The 23,247-nt window shown below is 43.8% G+C and overlaps 2 protein-coding genes across 4 annotated transcripts in view; both read left to right on the top strand.

Annotated features, from left to right (window-relative positions):
* Positions 1-1,009: 1,009 nt before the first annotated feature.
* The window catches only part of LOC309496475 (scavenger receptor cysteine-rich type 1 protein M130-like), a 43,607-nt gene continuing 21,369 nt past the window's right edge, over positions 1,010-23,247 (top strand). The window contains exons 1-3 of the mRNA XM_082166464.1: positions 1,010-1,590; positions 1,912-2,226; positions 2,489-2,812. Of these exons, the coding sequence (XP_082022590.1) occupies positions 1,533-1,590; positions 1,912-2,226; positions 2,489-2,812 (697 nt within the window). The 5' untranslated portion in view covers positions 1,010-1,532. The remainder of the gene's footprint in view (positions 1,591-1,911; positions 2,227-2,488; positions 2,813-23,247) is intronic.
* Positions 3,890-8,138, top strand: LOC309496281 (uncharacterized protein). 3 transcript variants are annotated; one of them, XM_082166277.1, is made up of 10 exons: positions 3,890-5,273; positions 5,461-5,610; positions 5,709-5,792; positions 6,416-6,475; positions 6,596-6,652; positions 7,015-7,092; positions 7,207-7,266; positions 7,400-7,462; positions 7,668-7,730; positions 7,854-8,138. In XM_082166277.1, exons 1-10 carry the CDS (start codon positions 5,063-5,065, stop codon positions 7,898-7,900), a joined length of 873 nt encoding a protein of 290 aa, XP_082022403.1. In that variant the 5' UTR covers positions 3,890-5,062; the 3' UTR covers positions 7,901-8,138. The 3 variants fall into 3 exon arrangements, with proteins under 3 accessions (XP_082022403.1, XP_082022402.1, XP_082022401.1); XM_082166276.1 differs by having other exon boundaries at positions 5,473-5,610; positions 7,668-8,138; XM_082166275.1 differs by having other exon boundaries at positions 7,668-8,138.

The raw sequence follows: 23,247 nt of genomic DNA, 5'->3' as shown, positions 1-23,247 counted from the left end.
ATTATAATTCAGGCATGTGATCAGCTAAGGACAAAGGAAACCTCCCATTTTTTCCCTCATTCAATATGACTATGCAATAACAACTACAACAGGAATAATAATAATTTATTTTATTATTGTTTGAACTTTAAATAAAAAAAATCTATAAATATATTACTATTGCAATAATAGCTAATGTAAAATAAAAACAAGCATTTAATAAAAATAATTCACGTTAATAATATTATTAATATCAATTATATTGTAAATAATAATAAAATGTTAATTGTAATATTTGAAGTCATCTTGCGGACCCATGGAATTATAATTATATATAGGGGGCTTCCTTAGAAGCTCCCTTCCTTCCCCCTATAGTGGGCCCTGACCCCCTGGTTAAGAACCACTGATCTTGGGGAAGGTAAAACACTTCAAAAGGAAGTCAACTAAGGTTTATATATATATATAAACCTTAGTATATATATATATATATATATATATATATATATATATATATATATATATATATATATATATATATATATATGTATATATAAACCTTAGTATATATATATATATATATATATATATATATATAATTAGCTTTATAATGATTATTATATGTTAATGATTATTATAATAGTATAAAGAAAATACAAATATCACTCAAATACATGTGCAGTAAAATAAGCTCTATGTTTAATAATAAAAAGATTAGTAGCTGTAAAAAGAGTAATGATCAATTTCTGTCCAAATGTCTGTCGATTTGTCCACAAGGTCAAGACTCCTCTCTGCTCCTCTTCACAATAACAAGTTATTTGTCTCCATCTGGAGGATGAATCAAGCATTACAGTATCAAACACACTAAACACACATAACAGCTACAAATGCATAATATGATGTCAAATGAATAACTTCTGAACAGAAACCAATATTTATTTACAAATATTATTTGAATAGCCTCTGTTTGTTGTACACAAACCAGTCCAGTTCATTTTATATATCATTAACACACAGTTTATTGTGCTCTTGGTTAGAACATAGTAAACTACACTTAATATTATGCACAAAAATAAACTTAATAAAACATTTATTTACAACAAAACTATTTTTGTGTGTGAAATAAAGCTTCAGTAAGCGATCAGTCAGTCTTGTATGTTGTGTGTGTAGAGACAGGCTTTGATGCTGAATATAACCTGCAGTGTTTCTCTATCAATCTCCTTTAAGTTTAGAGAGACTTTCTCTCCACGCTGACATATGACTGACACGAGTCTGTCCTCAGTGAAGTGTCTCTTCACACTGGAGGAGGAGTCCCGCTCATCAGCGCTCACACTTTATTGATATATATGGAGAAAATAAAAATGCTGCTGTGTGATTTGTCAGTGATTGTGTTTGATGATTTCCTCTGTTGTGTCTAATAAGGGAACAGTGAGTGTCATTGGCAGCTGTGAGAGTCTCTCTCTCTTTAGGGGACTGACAGGAGCCAGTTTCTTCAGTGTGTTTGAGGGAGCAGAGGAGAAAAAGAGTCAAACAAACAGTGTGACGAGCAGAAGAAGATGGAGGGATTTCTGACACTCGTTTTACTCTCCTCTATAGTCACTATAACCACATCTGGTAAGTACAAAATAGATTTTAAAGAAATGTAACATTTTTAAATAAGTAGTTTGTTTATGATGGCATTAGACCACTAGAAACTGAATAGAAGCCTTTGTAATATCTAGAAACTAAGATCTTGACACTAGATCATTAATTATCAATTACATTTTATAAATTATTTGAGCTTTTACAGGAATCCAATTTGTTATACACTCATGCCCAGCTTTAGTTGTCCAGTTCAATATATTTATATATATATATATTTCTATTTACCAACTTTTTACAATTTATGTTTCTTGACTTTGCATGATTCGATCCCTTTCTCTCTTTCATGTACAGATTTCGACACTGTGAGGTTAGTTGGTGGTAACAGTCCCTGTGCTGGTAGAGTGGAGGTTCATCATGATGGTCAGTGGGGAACAGTGTGTGATGATAACTGGGATATGACTGATGCTGGAGTGGTGTGTAGAGAGATAGGATGTGGAGAGGCTCTAGAGGCTCTGAGTGATGCTCATTTTGGACAAGGATCAGGTGAAATCTGGATGGATGGTGTGCGCTGTAGTGGATCAGAGTCAACACTGAAGAACTGTGGGTCAAGAGGATGGGGTGTTCATTACTGTCGTCATCATGAAGATGCTGGAGTCAGATGCTCAGGTGAGCGGCTCCATACATCACTCTGTTAATACATCACTGATCAGACTTTCATTGATAAGTATTGATAAATCTTATTTACAATTTAAAATAATTGTGTGTAATTTATTTTCAAAGCAAATTATAGACAATGAATTATTATTAAGCATTTCATGGTCTGAACTTCTCATTAGTTTTAATCCATTAAAAAAAATCTGGTGTTGTTTTATGTCCATGTCATAATCATAGTGACAGATGGTCTTCTCTGTTGTGTAAATGTAATCAGAAACCAAAAACTACGGAAGGTTTGGTCTTGTTTCTGGTTCTCACCTGTGTTCTGGAAGAGTGGAGATGTATATTGGGGGACGATGGAGCACAGTGTGTGACGCTGCCTTTGACCAGCAGGATGCAGAGGTTGTGTGTAGAGAGCTGGACTGTGGGGCTCCTGTACAGGTGCTGGGAGAAGATGCTTTTGGCAAAGGAGACGCTCAGATGTGGACACAAGAGATTCAGTGCAGAGGAGATGAATCACACATTCAACACTGTCCATCATCAACCTCACATAATATAAACTGCACCCATGAACACAACGTGGGACTGATATGTTCTGGTAAAATATCAATGTTCAGCCTCTCCACTGTATAGAGGAATCTTATTAAATACTACATCTAATTATTTGATTATTCTTGGTTTGATCAGTTTCAGTAAACTCTGTGTTCTTTGTCCAGGTTACACTGACCTCAGATTGGTCAATGGTCCTGACGTCTGTTCTGGTCGAGTTGAGCGTCAGTACTTCAGTCAGTGGGGCTCAGTGTGTGATGCATGCTGGGATATGAGAGCTGCCAGTGTCCTCTGTAGACAGCTGAATTGTGGGATTGCTGTGTCTGTTGTGGGATCAGACTGGTTTGGAGAGGGAAGTGGTGAAATCTGGGCTGATGTGTTTGATTGTGACGGGAATGAAACAAAACTCTCAGAATGTTCCGTCTCTTCATGGAGTCGAGCTGAATGTTCTCATAGACGAGATGTTGGAGTCGTCTGTTCTAGTGAGTCCATATTACTGGAGGATTCACTGATAGTGTGCTGCTGAAAGATTACAAAAATAATACATTTAGTATTTCATCTCACCATACACGTGTCATTTCACAACATGTGTAGTGTCATTTCAAACTGAAAGAAAATATTCTTGTCATTTATTTCAGATTTTTTTATATTATGTATTATTGATGTAAAGTATATTCACAAACTTGCAATATTTTAGTAAAAAATGAGACCTTCTTTCCAGATTCCTCTCTGGCTGTTCATGACGGTCTGGTGCGGTTGTCTGGAGAGAGACAGTGTGAGGGGGAGCTGGAAGTTTCCATCCATCAGGTCTGGAGGAGAGTTCTGCTGGACTCCTGGAGTCTCACTGAATCCTCTGTGGTCTGCAGACAGCTGGGCTGTGGCTCTGTGCTGAACTTCTCCGGCTCCTCTTCATCCAGTCCTGAACACAGTCATGAGTGTGTGACGGGCTTCCAGTGCTCTGGGACTGAAGCTCATCTGGGGAACTGCAGCTCTCCACAAACTCTCAACTGCAGCTCCACACAACAGCTGTCAATCACCTGCCTTAGTGAGAACAACAACATCTGGGCAGATTCTTTAGTTGTTAGTGATCAATAATGTGTTTTTCTCTCTCTGAATATCAGGTCGCGGGTCCATCAGGCTGGTGGGTTCTGGGGGAGACTGTGCAGGGAGGCTGGAGGTTTTTCACAGCGGCTCATGGGGGACAGTGTGTGATGACTCCTGGGATATTAAAGATGCCCATGTGGTGTGCAGACAGCTGCAGTGTGGAGTGGCCCTCAGTAACCAGCAGGTACCAGCCTGGTTTGGTCCTGGTTCTGGACCCATATGGCTGGATGAGGTGGAGTGTGAGGGGAATGAGACGTCCCTGTGGAACTGCTCTTCTCCAGGCTGGGGGAAACATGACTGTCAACACAAGGAGGATGTAAGAGTCGTGTGCTCAGGTAAACAGTAAAGAATAATTCATATAATAAAATTTCAATAACTATGTGACTGATAATATCCAGTCTTCTTGCATTATGCACATATTAACAGCAGTGTTGGGAACTGAGAATAGGTTCTTATCAGATAATATTTAGAAAATATTAGAACCAATTAAAGGTTCTTTCACTTTTGATGTGGATGGAATTCTAAAATACTAGTTTTCTAAAGTTCTTATACTTATTGGTACCGCAACACAGCATTACTGAATCTACAGCACAGCATGCATAGCGCGACTAATGTAATCCAGTTGCTGAATGAATGACTTTAATGGGTCAATTTTGTTCAGTGAATCAAAAACATACAGTTTAGAGCAAACTTTGAGACTGAAATATAGTTACTGACTGGATGCTCTTACAACAATATGTAGCTAAATTGTGCATTAGGTCAGTATCATTTTATAAATATGAATACATATAATACTTTTTTTCACATTTTTGATTGTTTAAAAAGGTTGAGTATTACATTTTATCGTCCCAAAAGACTGAAAAGTTACTACAAAGTCTGTGTGAACACCATTGCATGAATTGTTTTAAATGTTTTAAATATATTTATTATTAAAATATTTTTTTCCTTTGGGAATGGATTTGCATTTCATTTTTCCAAATATTTTTACCTTAAAACCACTAAAATAACCGTCAATTGACTTCTTCATCAAATTCTTTAATGGTTTGCATCCCAAATGAACAGACTCACATGAGAGTTGACATTGATTTTCTTCCTTGCCTTTCTAGAGTTTAAAGAGATCAGGTTAACTGAGGGCTGTGAAGGGAATGTGGAGGTTTTCTACAATGGATCCTGGGGAAATGTGTGTTACAACAAGATGGACAGAGACACGGCGAGTCTGATCTGTCAAGAGCTGAACTGTGGAAGATATGGAAGTGAACCCAGTTCTTCAGAGGGACTGAAGTCTCATAATTGGCTTGATTATTTAAAATGTCGACGTCATGATTCCACTCTATGGCAGTGTCCATCTTCACCCTGGGGACAGAATGACTGCAATAGAGATGAAGTGGCCAATATCACCTGCTCAGGTAAGATGATATTTAACTGATTTAAGATAGTCTGACATGATCATGTTTGGTTAAATATTATTTATGATGTCTAATATTCTGTTCAGTGATATTTTGAAACTTTAACATTTTAGTGGAGGAAAATCATGCTGCTACTATTTGTGTGTATTTGCACAATTTTGTCTGTGTCTGTTTTGTTCTCCTCCAGTTTCTCAGACAGTGCGCTCAACACCAGTCACTCCTCCACAAACTCCTCCAGTGTCTCTCTCTGTGCTTGAGGTTGTACTGGGAGTTTTGCTCTTACTGCTCTTAGTGCCACTGCTTATACTGATTCAGCAGAACAGAGTGATGAGGAGAGGTAGGAGAGATCCAGAGACTGTCATATTGTGTGTTATTCAGTGTGTGATCAGTCATGTGTTGTGAACTGACGGCAGGTTTGTCTGTCTACACTCACAGCTCTCTCTAAGAGGAGACACAGGACGACGACTGAGGCCGTTTATGAGGAGATTCATCACAGACACAATCACTTCACTCAGAGAGGTGAGACATGAGCCGTGAATCTTATTTAATATGATTATTAAGAGAGTCTGTCAGACACTTGATGTTCATCTATTATTAGTCCTGTTAAACCTCCGGCTTTAAACCAGAGAATTCCTCACAGAAAACCACAGAGCTGCAGGTGCATGTTTATGTGTGTGTGTGTGTGTGTGTGTGTGTGTGTGTGTGTGTGTGTGTGTGTGTGTGTGTGTGTGTGTGTGTGTGTGTGTGTGTGTGTGTGTGAGTGTCAGTGAGTGTCTCTTCCTGTGTCTATTTAGAGGGTAATAAGGAGGGGTTCATATTTTTCTAAGTCTAGGTGCAGGTGTGTGTGTGTGTGTGTGTGTGTGTGTGTGTGTGTGTGTGTGTGTGTGTGTGTGTGTGTGTGTGTGTGTGTGTTTCTGGAAGGCAGTGAGGAATGGGTTCATGTGAGGATACATGTGTGTTTTTCTAATAGGCCTAAAACAAAAAACATGGTATTTCTGCCTCTAATGCTTTTAAAATGTAAGTAATTAATATTTGTGTTGTGTTTTAAGTAACACAATGCTTCATGATCCAAAGGAGAACTGAGGAGTCAATCTGTTTGTAATGATGAATATGTTTCTGACTGTTCTGATGTCCTTTAACAGGAAGTATCGTCTCTGAAGAACTGCATTCTGGGTATGAAGATGCTGATGAGTTTATCTCAGGTTAGAGCTGAAGTAGATCCAAATCAATCATTTGTTTTACAAATGTAAAAAATATATATATATTTACACATTTTATCACTATTTCAACTGGTCACAATACTAAAACTTTTATCTTATTAGAAAAAGAGTTCAAGACTGCATATTATGATGATGTCACCAATGGCAGTGTCCTGAAAGGTCAGTGATCCCGCTGTGTCCCAATCAGAGGCTGTGTCCTCCCGAGGTCGCATCTGAAGACTGCATACGTCATTGAGGTGGTCTCGTATAACAAAAATACCCGTTAGATTGCAAAGTAAGAAAGAAATTTCAGTATTTTACTCCTCATGAGGAATAACAGTCAATTTGTATTACGGTTACTTCTCTTAAATAAGACATCCTTGATGAGGTATACAGCCTTCAAATGTGACGACCGGAGGACACAGACTCTGAATTGGGACACAGCTAACATTCATTACCCAAAACCTGCAACAGTATATTTTACATTTATTTTGTTTCCCAAAATATAAAAAAATGCCAAAATTATACATGTTTTGATGCAGAAGAGACGATGAAGGAAATCACACCGGGATACTATGATGATGTCATCACTGATGGACTGAAACCAGATCGTGAGACAGGTGTCGTTCGGTTATTCTATAATAGGAAGATATATTTAAAATATAGCTATTCAAATCTGTATGTATTTATAGAAATACATACACATAATATATTGTCTCATGTTAAATTTACAGAATACACACCTGAGAGCTATGATGATGTAATGACAAGTGGACAGAACTCTATCAGAAATGGTGTTTACTCTTTATTGTTATTGGTGACGTATTTAACATAGTCCTTTTATAGTGATTTATGATATTATGTATTAATCCCACTACATTGTAAGATATAATGCAATGTTTGTTCTGTCTATATGTTCATGTGTAGTGGACACACCAGAGCATTATGATGATGTCATCATTAATGAACAGATCTTTCGAGAAGTAACAGGTGAGTCACACAGAACTGCATTTCATTATCACCCTTCACCCACTAATATTGAACATTTCTACCATTAATGAATCATCACGACTTTATCAGGAGTAAATCTAATAATCTCAGACAGTCATGAGGTGAAAGAGATCAATGACATCATTAATGACACAAGCTGATTTACAAACTACAATGTGAGGTTTTTATTTCACATGTGAATCAGAGGGAGATCAGGAGGAGTATGATGATGTGAAGAACAGCAATGAAGATGAGAGGAACCTGTTGGGTAGGTTATTGTTACATTTCTATAGCATATTTAATTTTGATTTGTTATGTTTCTCATTTAAACTACATCTTGATGTAAATATTACAATGAAAATTATCAGTTTGCTTTTGATTTTAAAAACAGACTATGATGATGTGGAGGAGTCAAATAAAGAGGGAGGAGCCATATGACTCACTGACCACACCCACTGCCTCTTCATCAAATCATATTACAGTTCCTGGAGATATGGGGGTTTCTTAAACTGCTGTTAAAGATTCATGTTTTTGTTATCTGAAATATTTTTGTATAACAGGTTACATGTATTGCAACAAATTAGTATTTTGCTGCTTGTATTTTAATATTTGGCCTATTATTTTTTATTTTGATATCAATATTTTGCCTAATAAACAAAAGATACCATTTATTCATTATGTGTGTCACAAATTATAATTATATATATATATATATATATATATATATATATATATATATATATATATATATATATATGTATATATTAAAAAGCAGTTAGAGGAAATGAGAAAATGATGCAAAACACTATAATCTTTTAAAGAAGTTGAAAAAAAAACAGTTAGGCAGTTCAGCTGGATTTCATTTATCAAAATAGATTTACCACTCATTACATTATTATAGGTATCACATTTTTCCATAAATTTACTTACATAGTATTTATTAATAGTATTTATTGTGTACTGTCAGCTTGAATTAACTTAATTAGAGCATAATTTAACCTTTTATTTAAAAAAAAATATTACTGTAAAGACACAGTTAAACACATGTAAAAACTAAAACAAAAACTCACCCAAACTGCTCATTTTATTGTGTGATGGTGCATTTTTACTTTAAAATGCTTTAAACAAGTTGAAACAGTTTTTAAGTCTGATGTGAGTTATTTGCGCTGCGCTTGAATCTTTTGCAGCAATAGCTCCATCTGCAGGTTGAGGTTGGGCTGACCCTTCTTGGTTTTTCTCTTCAACAGCTGATATGTTGCTATTTTCTTTTCCTTGTATTTCTTGAGAGCCTCCTCACGCTGAGATTTGTCTTTCAAGAATTCCTACAGAGACACACATAACTAGATGTACCGCATCGCGGTACAAAATATGACCGCCGCTCAGGCCTGCACTGGCTTTCCACAAAAATAAATGACGTGGAGTAATTTGGCTGTATTGCGTGTTTATGTATATACCTAAAAAAAGTAATAGTATGTGCATGTCTGTCTGTGTGTGTGTGTGTGTGTGTGTGTATGTGTGTGTGTTTGTGTATGTGTGTGTCTGTGTGTGTGTGTGTGTGTGTGTGTGTGTGTGTGTGTGTGTCTGTGCGTGTATGTATGTGTGCGTACATGTGTGCGCGTGTGTGTTTGTGTGTGTGTGTCTGTGCATGTGGATTTGTATGTGTGTGTATGGGTGTGTGTCTGTGCGTGTGGATGTCAGTGTGTGTGCATGCTTGCGTTTGTTTGTATTCCTGCATGTGTGTGTGTGACAGTATCATCCTAAACCAGCAACCCTTCGCTCAACAGCACCATCTACAGGCCGATGAGTGTACAGTCACTAAATGTGCACATAAATGAATTTATTTTATACCCCCCCATGGATGAAATTCTACAAAACTTAGCAGAGGATACCCCCAGAGGATGTCAAGTTAATCATACACATGAAATATGGTGCAGTTCTGAACATCTCCACTGAAGATAGGGGCGATTAAAGCAGAATAATATTGCATTTTCATTTTTTATGGGAGCGGCGCAAATCACAAATGAGTGATTATGGGCTAGGTTGATGTGGGCCCTTAAGAGCAACATACCCCCCAAACATACCGTTTGGGGGGGCCCAGTGCGGGGGGGGGGGGGGGGGGGCAGTGGCCCCCGGGGACCAAACGAAATTTTTCCGTAGAAGTCTAGTGGGGCTACATGCCCACCAAATTTCATGTTCCCCGGTGTTTCGGTGTCCCTGGTATCGTTGACGAAAAATTTACGGGGGCCCCAGCGCAGGGGGGGGAAGTGGCCCCCGGGGACCAAACGAAATTTTTCCGTAAAAGTCTAGTAGACCAACATACCATAAAAATGTCTTCATCCTCGGTGCCACGGTTCAGGTAGTTATTTAGGAAAAACTGCATTTTTTGGGGTTTGGGGGGGCCCAGCGCGGGGGGGGGAGTGGCCCCCGGGGACCAAACGAAATTTTTCCGTAGAAGCGTAGTGGGGCTACATGCCCACCAAATTTCATGTTCCCCGGTGCTTCGGTGTCCCTGGTATCGTTGACGAAAAATTTACAGGGGCCCCAGCGCGGGGGGGGAAGTGGCCCCCGGGGACCAAACGAAATTTTTCCGTAAAAGTCTAGTAGACCAACATACCATAAAAATTTCTTCATCCTCGGTGCCACGGTTCAGGTAGTTATTTAGGAAAAACTGAATTTTTTTGGTTTTGGGGGGGCCCAGCGCGGGGGGGGAGTGGCCCCCGGGGACCAAACGAAATTTTTCCGTAGAAGTCTAGTGGGGCTACATGCCCACCAAATTTCATGTTCCCCGGTGCTTCGGTGTCCCTGGTATCGTTGACGAAAAATTTACGGGGGCCCCAGCGCGGGGGGGGAAGTGGCCTCCGGGGACCAAACGGAATTTTTCCGTAAAAGTCTAGAATACCAACATACCATAAAAATGTCTTCATCCTCGGTGCCACGGTTCAGGTAGTTATTTAGGAAAAACTGAATTTTTTTGGGTTTGGGGGGGCCCAGCGCGGGGGGGGAGTGGCCCGCGGGGACCAAACGAAATTTTTCCTTAGAAGTCTAGTGGGGCTACATGCCCACCAAATTTCATGTTCCCCGGTGTTTCGGTGTCCCTGGTATGGTTGACGAAAAATTTACGGGGGCCCCAGCGCGGGGGGGGGGGGGGAAGTGGCCCCCGGGGACCAAATGAAATTTTTCCGTAAAAGTCTAGTAGACCAACATAACACAAACATTTCTTCATCCTCGGTGCCACGGTTCAGGTAGTTATTTAGGAAAAACTGCATTTTTGGGGGTTTGAGGGGGCCCAGCGCGGGGGGGGAGTGGCCCCCGGGGACCAAACGAAATTTTTCCTTAGAAGTCTAGTGGGGCTACATGCCCACCAAATTTCATGTTCCCCGGTGTTTCGGTGTCCCTGGTATTGTTGACGAAAAATTTACGGGGGCCCCAGCGCGGGGGGGGAAGTGGCCCCCGCGGACCAAACGAAATTTTTCCGTAAAAGTCTAGTAGACCAACATACCATAAAAATGTCTTCATCCTCGGTGCCACGGTTCAGGTAGTTATTTAGGAAAAACTGCATTTTTGGGGGTTTGGGGGGGCCCAGCGCGGGGGGGGAGTGGCCCCCGGGGACCAAACGAAATTTTTCCTTAGAAGTCTAGTGGGGCTACATGCCCACCAAATTTCATGTTCCCCGGTGTTTCGGTGTCCCTGGTATCGTTGACGAAAAATTTAAGGGGGCCCCAGCGCGGGGGGGGAAGTGGCCCCCGGGGACCAAACGAAATTTTTCCGTAAAAGTCTAGTAGACCAACATACCATAAAAATTTCTTCATCCTCGGTGCCACGGTTCAGGTAGTTATTTAGGAAAAACTGAATTTTTTGGGGTTTGGGGGGGCCCAGCGCGGGGGGGGAGTGGTCCCCGCGGACCAAACGAAATTTTTCCGTAAAAGTCTAGTAGACCAACATACCATAAAAATGTCTTCATCCTCGGTGCCACGGTTCAGGTAGTTATTTAGGAAAAACTGCATTTTTTGGGGTTTGGGGGGGCCCAGCGCGGGGGGGGAGTGGCCCCCGGGGACCAAACGAAATTTTTCCTTAGAAGTCTAGTGGGGCTACATGCCCACCAAATTTCATGTTCCCCGGTGTTTCGGTGTCCCTGGTATCGTTGACGAAAAATTTAAGGGGGCCCCAGCGCGGGGGGGGAAGTGGCCCCCGGGGACCAAACGAAATTTTTCCGTAAAAGTCTAGTAGACCAACATACCATAAAAATTTCTTCATCCTCGGTGCCACGGTTCAGGTAGTTATTTAGGAAAAACTGAATTTTTTGGGGTTTGGGGGGGCCCAGCGCGGGGGGGGAGTGGTCCCCGGGGACCAAACGAAATTTTTCCTTAGAAGTCTAGTGGGGCTACATGCCCACCAAATTTCATGTTCCCCGGTGCTTCGGTGTCCCTGGTATCGTTGACGAAAAATTCAGTAAGGTGACAAAAAAAAAAAAAAAAAAAAACTTTGACAATCCCTATATGACCGCTTTCGCTAGCTACGCTAGCGGCGGTCATAATAAAACATGTGTCAATCATTTAGGTAAAGAATGTAAGGATGCTGAAAATGTGTGTATGTATATAGGCTACATGACATAATGGATCTTCCTTAAAGGCTTAGTTCACCCAAAAATTAAAAAAAAATGTCATCAGTTACTCACTCTCATGTCGTTCCAAACCTGCAAGACTTTCGTTCATCTTCGAAATTCAAATGAAGATATTTTAAAAGAAATCTGAGAGATTTTTGTCCTTCCATTGACAGTCCACGCAACTACCAAGAGACACAATCATTTTATAGGATTTATATGATTCACATAAACATTGATCAGCGAACATAAACAGAAGCTCAACAGATCCTGCTTGACGCGCGAGAACAAACGTACTCGGTTACTAACGTAACCTCGGTTCTCTCTAGAGAGGAAACGAGTACTGCGTAAATCTTACGCTAGGGGAAAATCTCTTTTCCGCGAGGTACTGAAGCCAAAAAATTATCCTTAATTTTGAAATAATGTAAAACGCGTTGCGGCAGCATGCAGACATAGGCGAGACAGCTCGCGCGCCTATTGGCTGCCCTGCGGCAACTGCAGCAGCCTATCGATAAGGCCCTATCGTGACGTCAGCACCAATGGGGGCGCTTCGCGCCCAATACGTCACGTCCCGCCGAAACGGGCGTGGCCTGGGGCTATAAATATAGCATCGAAAGGCTAGCTTACCGATTTTTCATCGCCGGAGCGAACCGGAGCGTGCGCAGGCACGGCAAGATACGCAGTACTCGTTTCCTCTCTAGAGAGAACCGAGGTTACGTTAGTAACCGAGTACGTTCTCTTACGAGAGGTACTCTCGTACTGCGTAAATCTTACGCTAGGGGAAACAGTGTAAAACGCCGTGCATGCTATGATCCAGCACCAAAGTCCCAAGGGCAAGTGCCCGGGCTCATGTAGTACATGATCATAAGTGACTCACAGAGAGCCCAGGAAGAGTGGCTAGAATAGCATCATTCCTATAATGCAGCATCCTATAAGAAACAGTTATAGTGATGGTATTTTATTCAGTCAGGGCGACCCCGGCCTGGACTGATGAATATAGTGGGTCTTACACACTGCCCATAGAGCTGCACGATCTACACGAGCGTTGCTCGAGCCATTTCGGTATTCTGGGCCAGACGCACTCGGGGCAGACAGTACCGATTTTTAGACTGAAAGCAGCTTAGCTTGCAGAGCGGGAACCTCTAGGTTATAAAACCTTATAAATGTAGACGGGGAGGCCCAGCCTGCCGCCATACAGATATCTTGCAAGGCAATCCCACTAGACCAAGCCCACGACGAGGCCACGCCTCTCGTGGAGTGCGCTCTGACACCTAATGGGCACTGCAAGCCCTTAGAGGTGTAAGCCAGCGCTATAGCATCGACTATCCATCTAGATAGACTCTGTTTCGACACGGCGAGTCCCTTAGAACGTCCGTAGAGTGAAACAAAGAGCTGCTCCGTCTGTCTGAAAACAGACGTGCGGGACACATAAGCCCTTAACGCCCTGACTGGGCAAAGGAAGCTGGCGTCCTTCTCCTCGTTAGAGACCGGGCGGGGCAGACAGGGAAATTACCTGGGCCCTGAACGGTGTGTTGAGGGATTTAGGGACGTACCCGTGCCTTGGTTTGAGTATGACTTTCGAGTCATTTGGCCCAAATTCCATACACGTCGCGCTCACTGAAAGCGCTTGTAAGTCCCCTATGCGCTTCACTGAAGCGAGAGCCAGAAGAAACACCGTTTTGAAAGACAAGTGTTTGATATCTATTGACTGGATTGGCTCAAATGGGGCACCCTTCATGGCCTCCAAGACCGTAGAAAGGTCCCATATGGGGACTGAGGGAGGTCTGGGAGGATTTAACCTCTTAGCTCCTCTAAGGAACCGAATGACCAGATCGTTCCTTCCCAGTGACTGACCAAGCGTTGGTTTGGAAAACGCTGCTATAGCCGCCACATAGACTTTGAGCGTGGATGGGGCTCTGCCTTCATCCAGTAGCTCTTGTAGGAAGGAGAGAACCTCCGTCACTCCACAGTCCAGGGGTGAAAAGCCGCGTGCTGTGCACCAGCTGGAGAACACTGAACATTTTGAGGAATAGAGCCGTCTCGTAGAGGGAGCTCTAGCCTGCATGATCGTGTTTAACACTCCCTCTGGGATATCAGAGGGTACCCGTTGATGGCCCACGCATGTAGGGACCAAAGCTCCGGGCGAGGATGCCAGATCGAGCCCCTGGCTTGAGAGAGGAGGTCCCTCCTCACTGGTATTGGCCATGGGGCAGTGCTCGTCAGCTGCATAAGAACTGGGAACCAAGCCTGGTTCTTCCAGAACGGAGCAACCAGTAACACTGAGCATCTGCTTTCCCTGATCCGCTCTAATACCTGAGGTAGGAGCGTGATGGGGGGAAAAGCATAGAGCGGGCAGCGGGGCCAGACGTGGGCCAGCGCATCCCTGCTTTTGGAGAAAAATTCCGGGCAGTGAGCGTTTTCTTGAGACGCAAACAGGTCTATCTTTGCTCTGCCGAATGTCTGCCACAGCAGTTGGACTGTCTGCGGATGCAGTGACCATTCTCCTGCTGGAACATTGTTCCTGGACAGTCTGTCTGGTCCCACATTCAGGTGGCCAGGCACATGCGCTGCCCTGAGCGAGCGCAAATTGTGCTGAGCCCATACCAGGAGGCGTTTCGCTAACCTGTACAGGTTTCGGGATGTGATGCCTCCCTGGCGATTTATGTAAGCTACCACTGACATGTTGTCCGAGCGGACCAAGACGTGGTGTCCTGCTATTTGGGGACGAAAGCGCCTAGGCGCGTTGTCGACTGCCATCATTTCCAGGCAGTTTATGTGCAGAAGCTTTTCCCGTTCTGACCACTGGCCGAAAAACGGTCTGCCCTCGAGCAGTGCTCCCCATCCCGAGGTGGAGGCGTCCGTGGACACCACCTTCACACTCGAGGAAGTCCCCAGGCTTACACCTGACTGGTACCAGTCGGTCGCTCTCCAGGGTATCAGTGCTGAGACGCATTTTTGATCGACCTTGAGGCGAAAGAGACCTGAAGTCCACGCTCGACGCGGTACTCGCGCTTGTAGCCAGAACTGCAGTGGGCGCATGCGAAGCAGACCCAGCTGGAGAACTGTGGATGCTGCTGCCATGAGACCGAGCATCCTTTGAAACTTCTTTAGCGGGACTATAGTGCCGCGGCGGAAGGTTTCTGTCATGCGCTGAATAGTCAATCTGCGCTGTAGCGATATTTGAGCTGTCATTGACAGCGAGTCCAGTTCTGTGCCCAGAAAAGATATTCTCTGACTGGGAGACAGTGAACTTTTCGCCCAGTTGACTTTGAGACCCAGATTCTCGAGATGTTCGAGTAAAATGGTTCTGTGTTCTATGAGCTCCGTATGTGACTGAGCTAGAACCAGCCAATCGTCCAAGTAGTTCAAAACTCGCATTCCCCGAAGTTTCAGGGGAGCGAGGGCTGCGTCCATGCACTTCGTGAATGTACGGGGTGCTAGGGACAGGCCAAACGGTAGGACTGTGTATTGATAAGCCTGGCCCTCGAAGGCGAATCTCAAAAATCGCCTGTGACGTGACGCTATTTGTATTTGGAAATACGCGTCTTTCAGATCTATTGACACAAACCAGTCCCCGTGGCGAATTTGCGCGAGGATTTTCTTGGTTGTGAGCATTCTGAACCGGCGTTTTGAAAGCGCTTCGTTCAGTTGTCTTAGATCTAGAATGGGTCTGAGACCCCCGTCTTTTTTCGGAACCAGAAAATATCTGCTGTATAGCCCCCCTTCGCTCTGAGCTTGAGATAAAGGCTCTATTGCCCCTTTGCTCAACAGTTTCGCAATTTCGGCACGAAGTACACTTGCTACTTCCTTTTCTACCGTGGTTTCGACTCGCGCCGCACAACGGCGGGGACGTCGAGCGAACTGTAGCGAATAGCCTCTTTCTATAATGTTCAGCACCCATTCTGATACACCGGGAAGCTTTGCCCACGCATGTGCATGCATAGCTAAGGGTTGAATGAGATCGGAGCTCTGGTCGTGACATAGTGGCGACCGGGGAGCTTCGGTATGCTGTATTATAGACACCGCATTTGCAGCGCTCGAGGCGGGGAGTGTTTTGATCACAGCGGGCGGTTCGCCCGCGCTCGGCTCTCTCACGGCAGGTAGCTGAGAGACGGCGAGAGTGGGGGAAACCGAGGGATTCGTCATGTCTGTGAGTGAATGTGGGCGCAGGACAGCGGGCACATTTGCACTGAAAACACCATCGACCTGAGTCGGCTGTATGTGTGTTGGTTTCGTTTTTACAGAAACCGAGAGACATGCAGCGTGTAGTGTTTGTGGGCACTGGGACGTGGGCACGCTCACTACATTCTGTGCGCAATCGACATGAGTCGATTTTATGTGCGCGAGCCCTGTGGGGCGGGCTGTGTCTGTGTGTAGGAATGGGCACTGGGCAGTGGGCATTTTTACTACACTCATAACACCGTCGGCCGTGGCCGGAATACCAGAAAATACGCTCTTTACAGGATTTATCTGGGTCGCCGTGAAAACGGCGTTTGTGTACAGGCAAGCGGGTAATGTAACCGACTTGTTTACTGCAGAGTACACTGGAACAGTCGCATGTAATGGAACTGGACGAGCGAGAAGTTTTGGTGGAAACCCGGCCGCAGCGGGGCTTGAACACCGTCGTTTTCCTAAGCTGGCTAGGAAGACTTTGAGGCCTCGGGCTTCATCTCAATCTTCGGCCGAGTCCCACGCTGTGGGGGGCGGCGGCCGGCAGAGCGAGAGCGTGGTCTCTGGTCCCGGGCCTGTCGACGCTGTGAAGCGGCGGCGGGGGGCGGCGGCTGCGAGCTGCGAGCAGACGGCTGTTTAGAGCGGCCTGATGCGGAGCTAGAGCGCTTTGGCAAGAAGTGCTTCATGGCCTGCGACGTCTTTTGTACCTCAGCGAATCTGTCGGCGAAATCTTTGACGGACGATCCAAAGAGGCCAGTAGCAGAAACGGGGGCGTCGAGGAACACAGAGCGCTCCGAGTCCGGCATTTCTGAAAGCGTCAGCCAGAGGTGTCTCTCAGCAACGGTGAGAGAGGCCATGTTCCGCCCTATGGCCTGTGCAGCGGATTTTGTAGCGCGGAGAGCGAGGTCCGTAGCGCTCCTTAAATCCGCCACGTTGACTGCTTCCGTGCCTTCCTCGTCCAGCTTTCGGAGAAGGTTAGCTTGGAAGATCTGAAGAGTGGCCATAGTGTGTAGCGCTGATGCAGCCTGCCCAGCGGCGGTGTAAGCGCGACTGTGCAGGGTAGAAGTAGCGCGGCAGGCTTTTGAAGGTAGCGCCGTCTTAGTCCGCCGTCCAGCAGAGGGCGGGCAAAGATGGGCTGCTACTGCCTCCTCCACCAGAGGAAGAGCGAGGTATCCTCTGTCTTTGGCACCGTCCACCACGGAGAATGCCGCTGAAGCAGAGGAGCGCAGCCTGGCTGAGAAAGGGGCGCTCCAAGACTTTGCCAGTTCTTCGTGAAGCTCAGGAAGAAACGGGGCGGGTCTTGAGGGCGTGGAAACGCGGTCCCCTTGTAGGAAACAACCGTCCAGACGGTTGCGTGTAGGCTCGGCGGGCGCGGACAACTCGAGGCCGAGGCTCTCTGTGGCCTGTGTGAGCAGACGCATCAGCTCAGCTTCAATACTGGCCCGTTTTCCTGACGACTCGCGGGCAGAAGAAGGGGCGAGGTCCACAGAGCTCGCCCAATCCTCGCTGTCCGAAGCCAGGATAGAGCAGCTGTCCTCCTCGAAAACTGCCGCTTCTTCCTTGTCATCTCCGGCGGAAGCGGCGGCCAGCAAAGGCCACTGTCCGGGAGTGAGAGACTCGAGAGAAGCAGACGGTGAAGCTGGCAGGCGCACCGGCGAGCTTTTCTCGGTGGGAGGCTCAGGGATCCGCTGAGCACGGCGCTTTTTACGGCGCGGTGTCGCAGCGGGAAGTGCAGGCTCGTGGAAGGTTGCCATGCGAGTCCTCAGAGTCGCCATGGGCATAAGCTCGCAGTGAGGGCATCCGCCGTCGGCGAGCGCTAGAGCTGCATGTCCTTCACCCAGGCAGGAAACGCAGATGACATGGCATGACATCCCCGTCGCTGAGTGGGGCTCGGCACGAGCCACAGGATGGATGAGACATCTTAAAAAAGACGCTCTGCTCTTTTAGAGAAGGAGTGTGAGTCGCGGCGGCGAGCACACACTGTGCAATGAAAAGGATATGACGCCGGATAGCGTATCAGGAACGGCGGTTGAAGGCGGCGCGGCCAGCGACTCCAGGTACCGAACTCGTCCCGCTGAATGCTTTTTCCACGGCGCGGCTTCTTCTCTCTGGATCCAGCGATGCGTGAGCTCCGCTGAAGAGATGAAAAATCGGTAAGCTAGCCTTTCGATGCTATATTTATAGCCCCAGGCCACGCCCGTTTCGGCGGGACGTGACGTATTGGGCGCGAAGCGCCCCCATTGGTGCTGACGTCACGATAGGGCCTTATCGATAGGCTGCTGCAGTTGCCGCAGGGCAGCCAATAGGCGCGCGAGCTGTCTCGCCTATGTCTGCATGCTGCCGCAACGCGTTTTACATTATTTCAAAATTAAGGATAATTTTTTGGCTTCAGTATCTCGCGGAAAAGAGATTTTCCCCTAGCGTAAGATTTACGCAGTACGAGAGTACCTCTCGTAAGAGAACCTCATTGGTTCTTGCTGAAGCTCAAACGTGCTGCGTAACACCAGAATGAACCTCATTATTTATTTCTCGCATGCTTGAGCTTCTGTTTACCACAACTGATGTGTGAGTTGCTGAATGTTTATATGTGAATAAAATCCTAAATTAAATCCATTCATCATATAATTTTCTCTTCAGAAAATTATAATTAAAGTTTTACAATCTCTTTATGACCTTTTTGAAGCTCAAAGTGGTAATTACGTGGAGTGTCAATGGAGGGACAGAAATCTCTCAGATTTCATTAAAATATCTCCATTTGTGTTTCGAAGATAAACGGAAGTCTTGTGGGTTTGGAACAACATGAGGATGAGTAAATGATGACAGAATTTTCATTATTGGGTGAACTATCCCTTTAATGACATCACATAGGAAATTCATTAGGAAATGGAAAACTGTACAACAATTCTATCATACTGAGTAAAAGAACTGCATTTGTAGACTCTATCACTGAGTATACATTTGTTAGATGTAATCATTTTATATTGGCCAGTTTCTATTGCCTCACCTCTCTTTTTCGTGCACGTTCCTCCTTCATCCTCTCATATTCTTGCTTTGTCTTTTGATACGAAGACATTTTATACTTCCTTTGAATGAACGGGGCCTTGTGGTTGGCCCGTCGTCAAGGGGGGGCATTGGGGGGCAGTGCCCCCCCAAATTACTTATTGTGCCCCCTAAACGTAATGCACAGAACAATAAAACAAAATTACATTAAACGTTCGATATTAAATGTCTGCGATTGTAATTATATTCACTTTCTACCCAAGTTGTTTCAGCAGAACTTAGCTCACAGGAACAGTAATCTCTACAACGGTAGCACTAGAAATGCGTAACACATTATCTTCAGAAATGATTCAGAAAATTAATTATTCAACGCATTATTACACAGAACGTAACTTGAAATATAATTATATTCATAAATGACTGTTAGGGTTAAAACATCCAAAAACAGCACCCACACCTTGCAAAGACCTACCTCATTAAATATTCAAATACAACAGCCAATGGCAAGTCTCCAGCAACAGACCTTTCTATTTTTTTGTTAGTAGTTTTATTTATTCAAATTACAATATGCAGTTTGTGTGTAAGTATATGTATATATGTATATATATATATATATATATATATATATATATATATATATATATATATATATATATATATATATATATATATATAATCATGCAATTCATTTAGTTAAGAATACAGTATTGTTTGTACGTAATTCCTTTACGCAGCTGCGCATTGCATGCGATCTCAGAATCAAATTTTGGCGGTTTTGTACAGCAAAGCTATGGATATAAGAAAGTGGTTTAAAGATTCGTCGTTGACAAAGACGACTTTGACCAACAATATCGTGTGTGGAGACGACTCTGGAGCTAATGAGATGGTAGGAAAGGAGAATTTGTCTAATGAGACACAAGTTCACAGCGTAGACAGAGCAGCGGGTGTAATATGAATGGGCCTACTACTAGTGACGTGATCGCCGTCACTGTGGCTGTGACTGCATGGCCAAAGTAGCAGGCCATTGATGATCTTGGAAATATTTTTTATTGCAGTATGGTATGCATTGCTTTTATTATTGTTGTGTTATTGGTGGAAACCTGGGGCCTGTACCATGGAGCCGGTTTGGGTGGCTAGCCAGCTATGTTTCAGTTTAGTTTCCGCAAACCCTGGGTTTTAGGTACTATCAAGGCCGCCTTAATGCACGGGCTTACCTGGGCTGAAGCCCAGGGGCCTCCCAAGTTCAGGGGCCTCCCATGTTCAGGTTCATGATGAGCTGAAAAGGTCATATTGTTTTAACTTGTCAGATTTTGTCGCTGTATGTCGCTAGTCGCTTGTGGGTGTTGGTAGTGCTGTCGCTCTAATGTTATTGTTAAGGTGCGTTCACACCAAACGCGAATAGAGCGTCTGGCGCGAGTGATTTCAGTGTTGTAAAGACGCGTTTACGCGCGTCTAGAGGTCCCGCGGCGCGAATGAGGCGAGACTGCTCGTCTGGCCACATCTATACAAAACACCACCACAAGTGATATTATACAACTATATCATTTTAATTTGACTAGGAATTAGGCTCAAAAGAAACAGTATGCTGTTGGGAGAGTGTTTTTATATTACACACAGCAGTGTTCAGGGATTAAATCATTTACTAGATTAACGATCGATCAATCTACAAATTAAACTCACTCATACTGTCATCAATTACTAAAACGTCATCCGAATTTGACAAATAGGCTAATACATTTTCTTGTCCCTAATAGTCAACATAATGCACTGTAAAATGAACTGCAGCAGTGCTAAACTTGCATCATAAAACTACAACACTCGAACTATAAATGTATGAATTAAACTCACTGAGACTGTCGACAGTTTATTTTCCATGCATCATTTTATTATATCCATGTTTGTGGTTAGTTACAGTCAAATCATATAAAACAGTGAAATCGCCCTTGAACTCTTCGGTCTTGCCGATTCACATGCAATTTCACTCGAGACGGTGACGGCCAGACAGCAGGTGACTGCGATCCGAATCCGTCTTCAAACCGGCAAATCCGCGTCACAGTCACATCCGTTTCACTGCTCTAAAACGGATCCAGCCCGGGCCCGGTTTCAGTGGGCGGGAACAACAGTCGCAAAACAGATTCGGGCCGTATCCGTGGAAACGAGCGCGCGAAACATTTTTTCTGGAGTTTATATGGAGCTTATAATATGACAAAATGATTTGAATTTGAATTGTGTAAATTTGAATTATTTGCAAGTGTAATCTAACAAAATTGAATTTTAGGTGGTAGATTAAATAGTTCTGAATTTGATTTTTTTTTTAACGAATATTGAACGTTTGAAATTTAACAAATTGAAATGTTTTTATGGCTGAATTTTATAGACATGTATTTTCAAACAGCTAGTTTTTTTTGTTCTGAATTCGTATAGTGCAAATATTCAGTTTAAAAAAATACAGATTCAAGTTTTCAAGATGAAGAAATTCGTAACTTCAAATTCAGTTTTCTAAAATTCAAGTTCAAAAATTCAAGTTCAAAAATTCAAGTTCACAAATTCAAGTTAAAAATTCAAGTTCAAAAATTCAAGTTCAAAAATTCAGATCTTACAGAAAGTAGGTCACAGGTCATCCACAGGGAAGAGTAAAGGATCTCAGATAAGTCGAACAGAGCATTTTGGCTGCACTGCAGTAGTTTTCTGCCGCAAACGCGGTGGTGGTTCAAGAGAATCCGTGTATCTTTCGTTCAGTCGTTTTTTTTATTTAATATTAAGAGTAGAAAAATGAGAAAACAGCTTGAGTATTAGATTTCTTCTAACATTCTAGTAATAATAGTCCGCTGTTGCACGGAGCTTACAAAACGCGTGTATTGCAACTATAGGCTACATTTAATTTTCTCATCAAACAACTAGACTAACGAATGGCTCGGCACAACAGAAGAGCTTAGACAGGGCTTTCTCTCTGTGTAGACCAGCAGTTGGTCTGAATTTGCTATAGCCTATTTTCTCGACTGTATAGGCTAAAGGCGGCCGCACACCGGACGCGCAGCTCAGCGCCGCGCCGCGCCACGTCTAGGACAACTGTCACCTGAAAATCCGATAACATCAGCAATTTTCTGATTTCTGTAAATAAATATAAAACTAAATGTATATTGCAGCACAGGGTGAGGTCCGTATATACATTAACTACGATTTGAGACACATACATGTAAATTTAATATAAAACTATGTAAATGGCGCTCTGTGGCGCGGCAGGATTTTGAACACGGTCCTGAGCCGCCGCGGACAGACGCCGAAAGGCGCCGTCGGTGTGTGTACTCTCATAGAGAATAGTGTGTTCGAATTTAAAAGACGTGGCGCTGCGCGGCGCGCCGCTGAGCTGCGCGTCCGGTGTGCGACCCCAAAGGCAGCCGCACACCGGACGCGCAGCTCAGCGCCGCGCCGCGCCACGTCTAGGACAACTGTCACCTGAAAATCCGATAACATCAGCAATTTTCTGATTTCTGTAAATAAATATAAAACTAAATGTATATTGCAGCACATGGTGAAGTCCGTATATACATTAACTACGATTTGAGACACATAAAGGTAAATTTAATATAAAACTACACTCTAAAAACTGCTGGGTTAAAAAATAACCCAACCTTAACCACACCGCTGGGTCACTATTGGACAGAACACGCGCTGGGTTGGTTTGACCCAAGTGCTGGGTTTTACCATTTAACCCATATTTCTGGGTCATTCATTTGACCCAACTAGTGGGTGAAATTAACCCTCTTGCTGGGTTAAGTCTTACTCATGTGCTGGGTTATTTCTTGTCTCATTGCCTTAATAAAATTAGTAACAAATATTTGTTATATTACGAATGTAAAATAATTATTATCTCTGTAATACAATAAACCAGAGAGGCCACTGTATATGTGATTTCAATCTTATTTTATTTTTTAAAAATTGTATACATTTCTTTAATACTTTTCGTTATTGAATTCAAATGTTAATCAATGTCAAAGGTCTGACATGTCCCCCT

Source organism: Leuciscus leuciscus (genome assembly GCF_965113295.1).
Source record: "Leuciscus leuciscus genome assembly, chromosome: 4".
In the NCBI taxonomy this organism is placed as follows: domain Eukaryota; kingdom Metazoa; phylum Chordata; class Actinopteri; order Cypriniformes; family Leuciscidae; genus Leuciscus; species Leuciscus leuciscus.
This window is presented reverse-complemented; position numbering and strand designations above follow the sequence as displayed.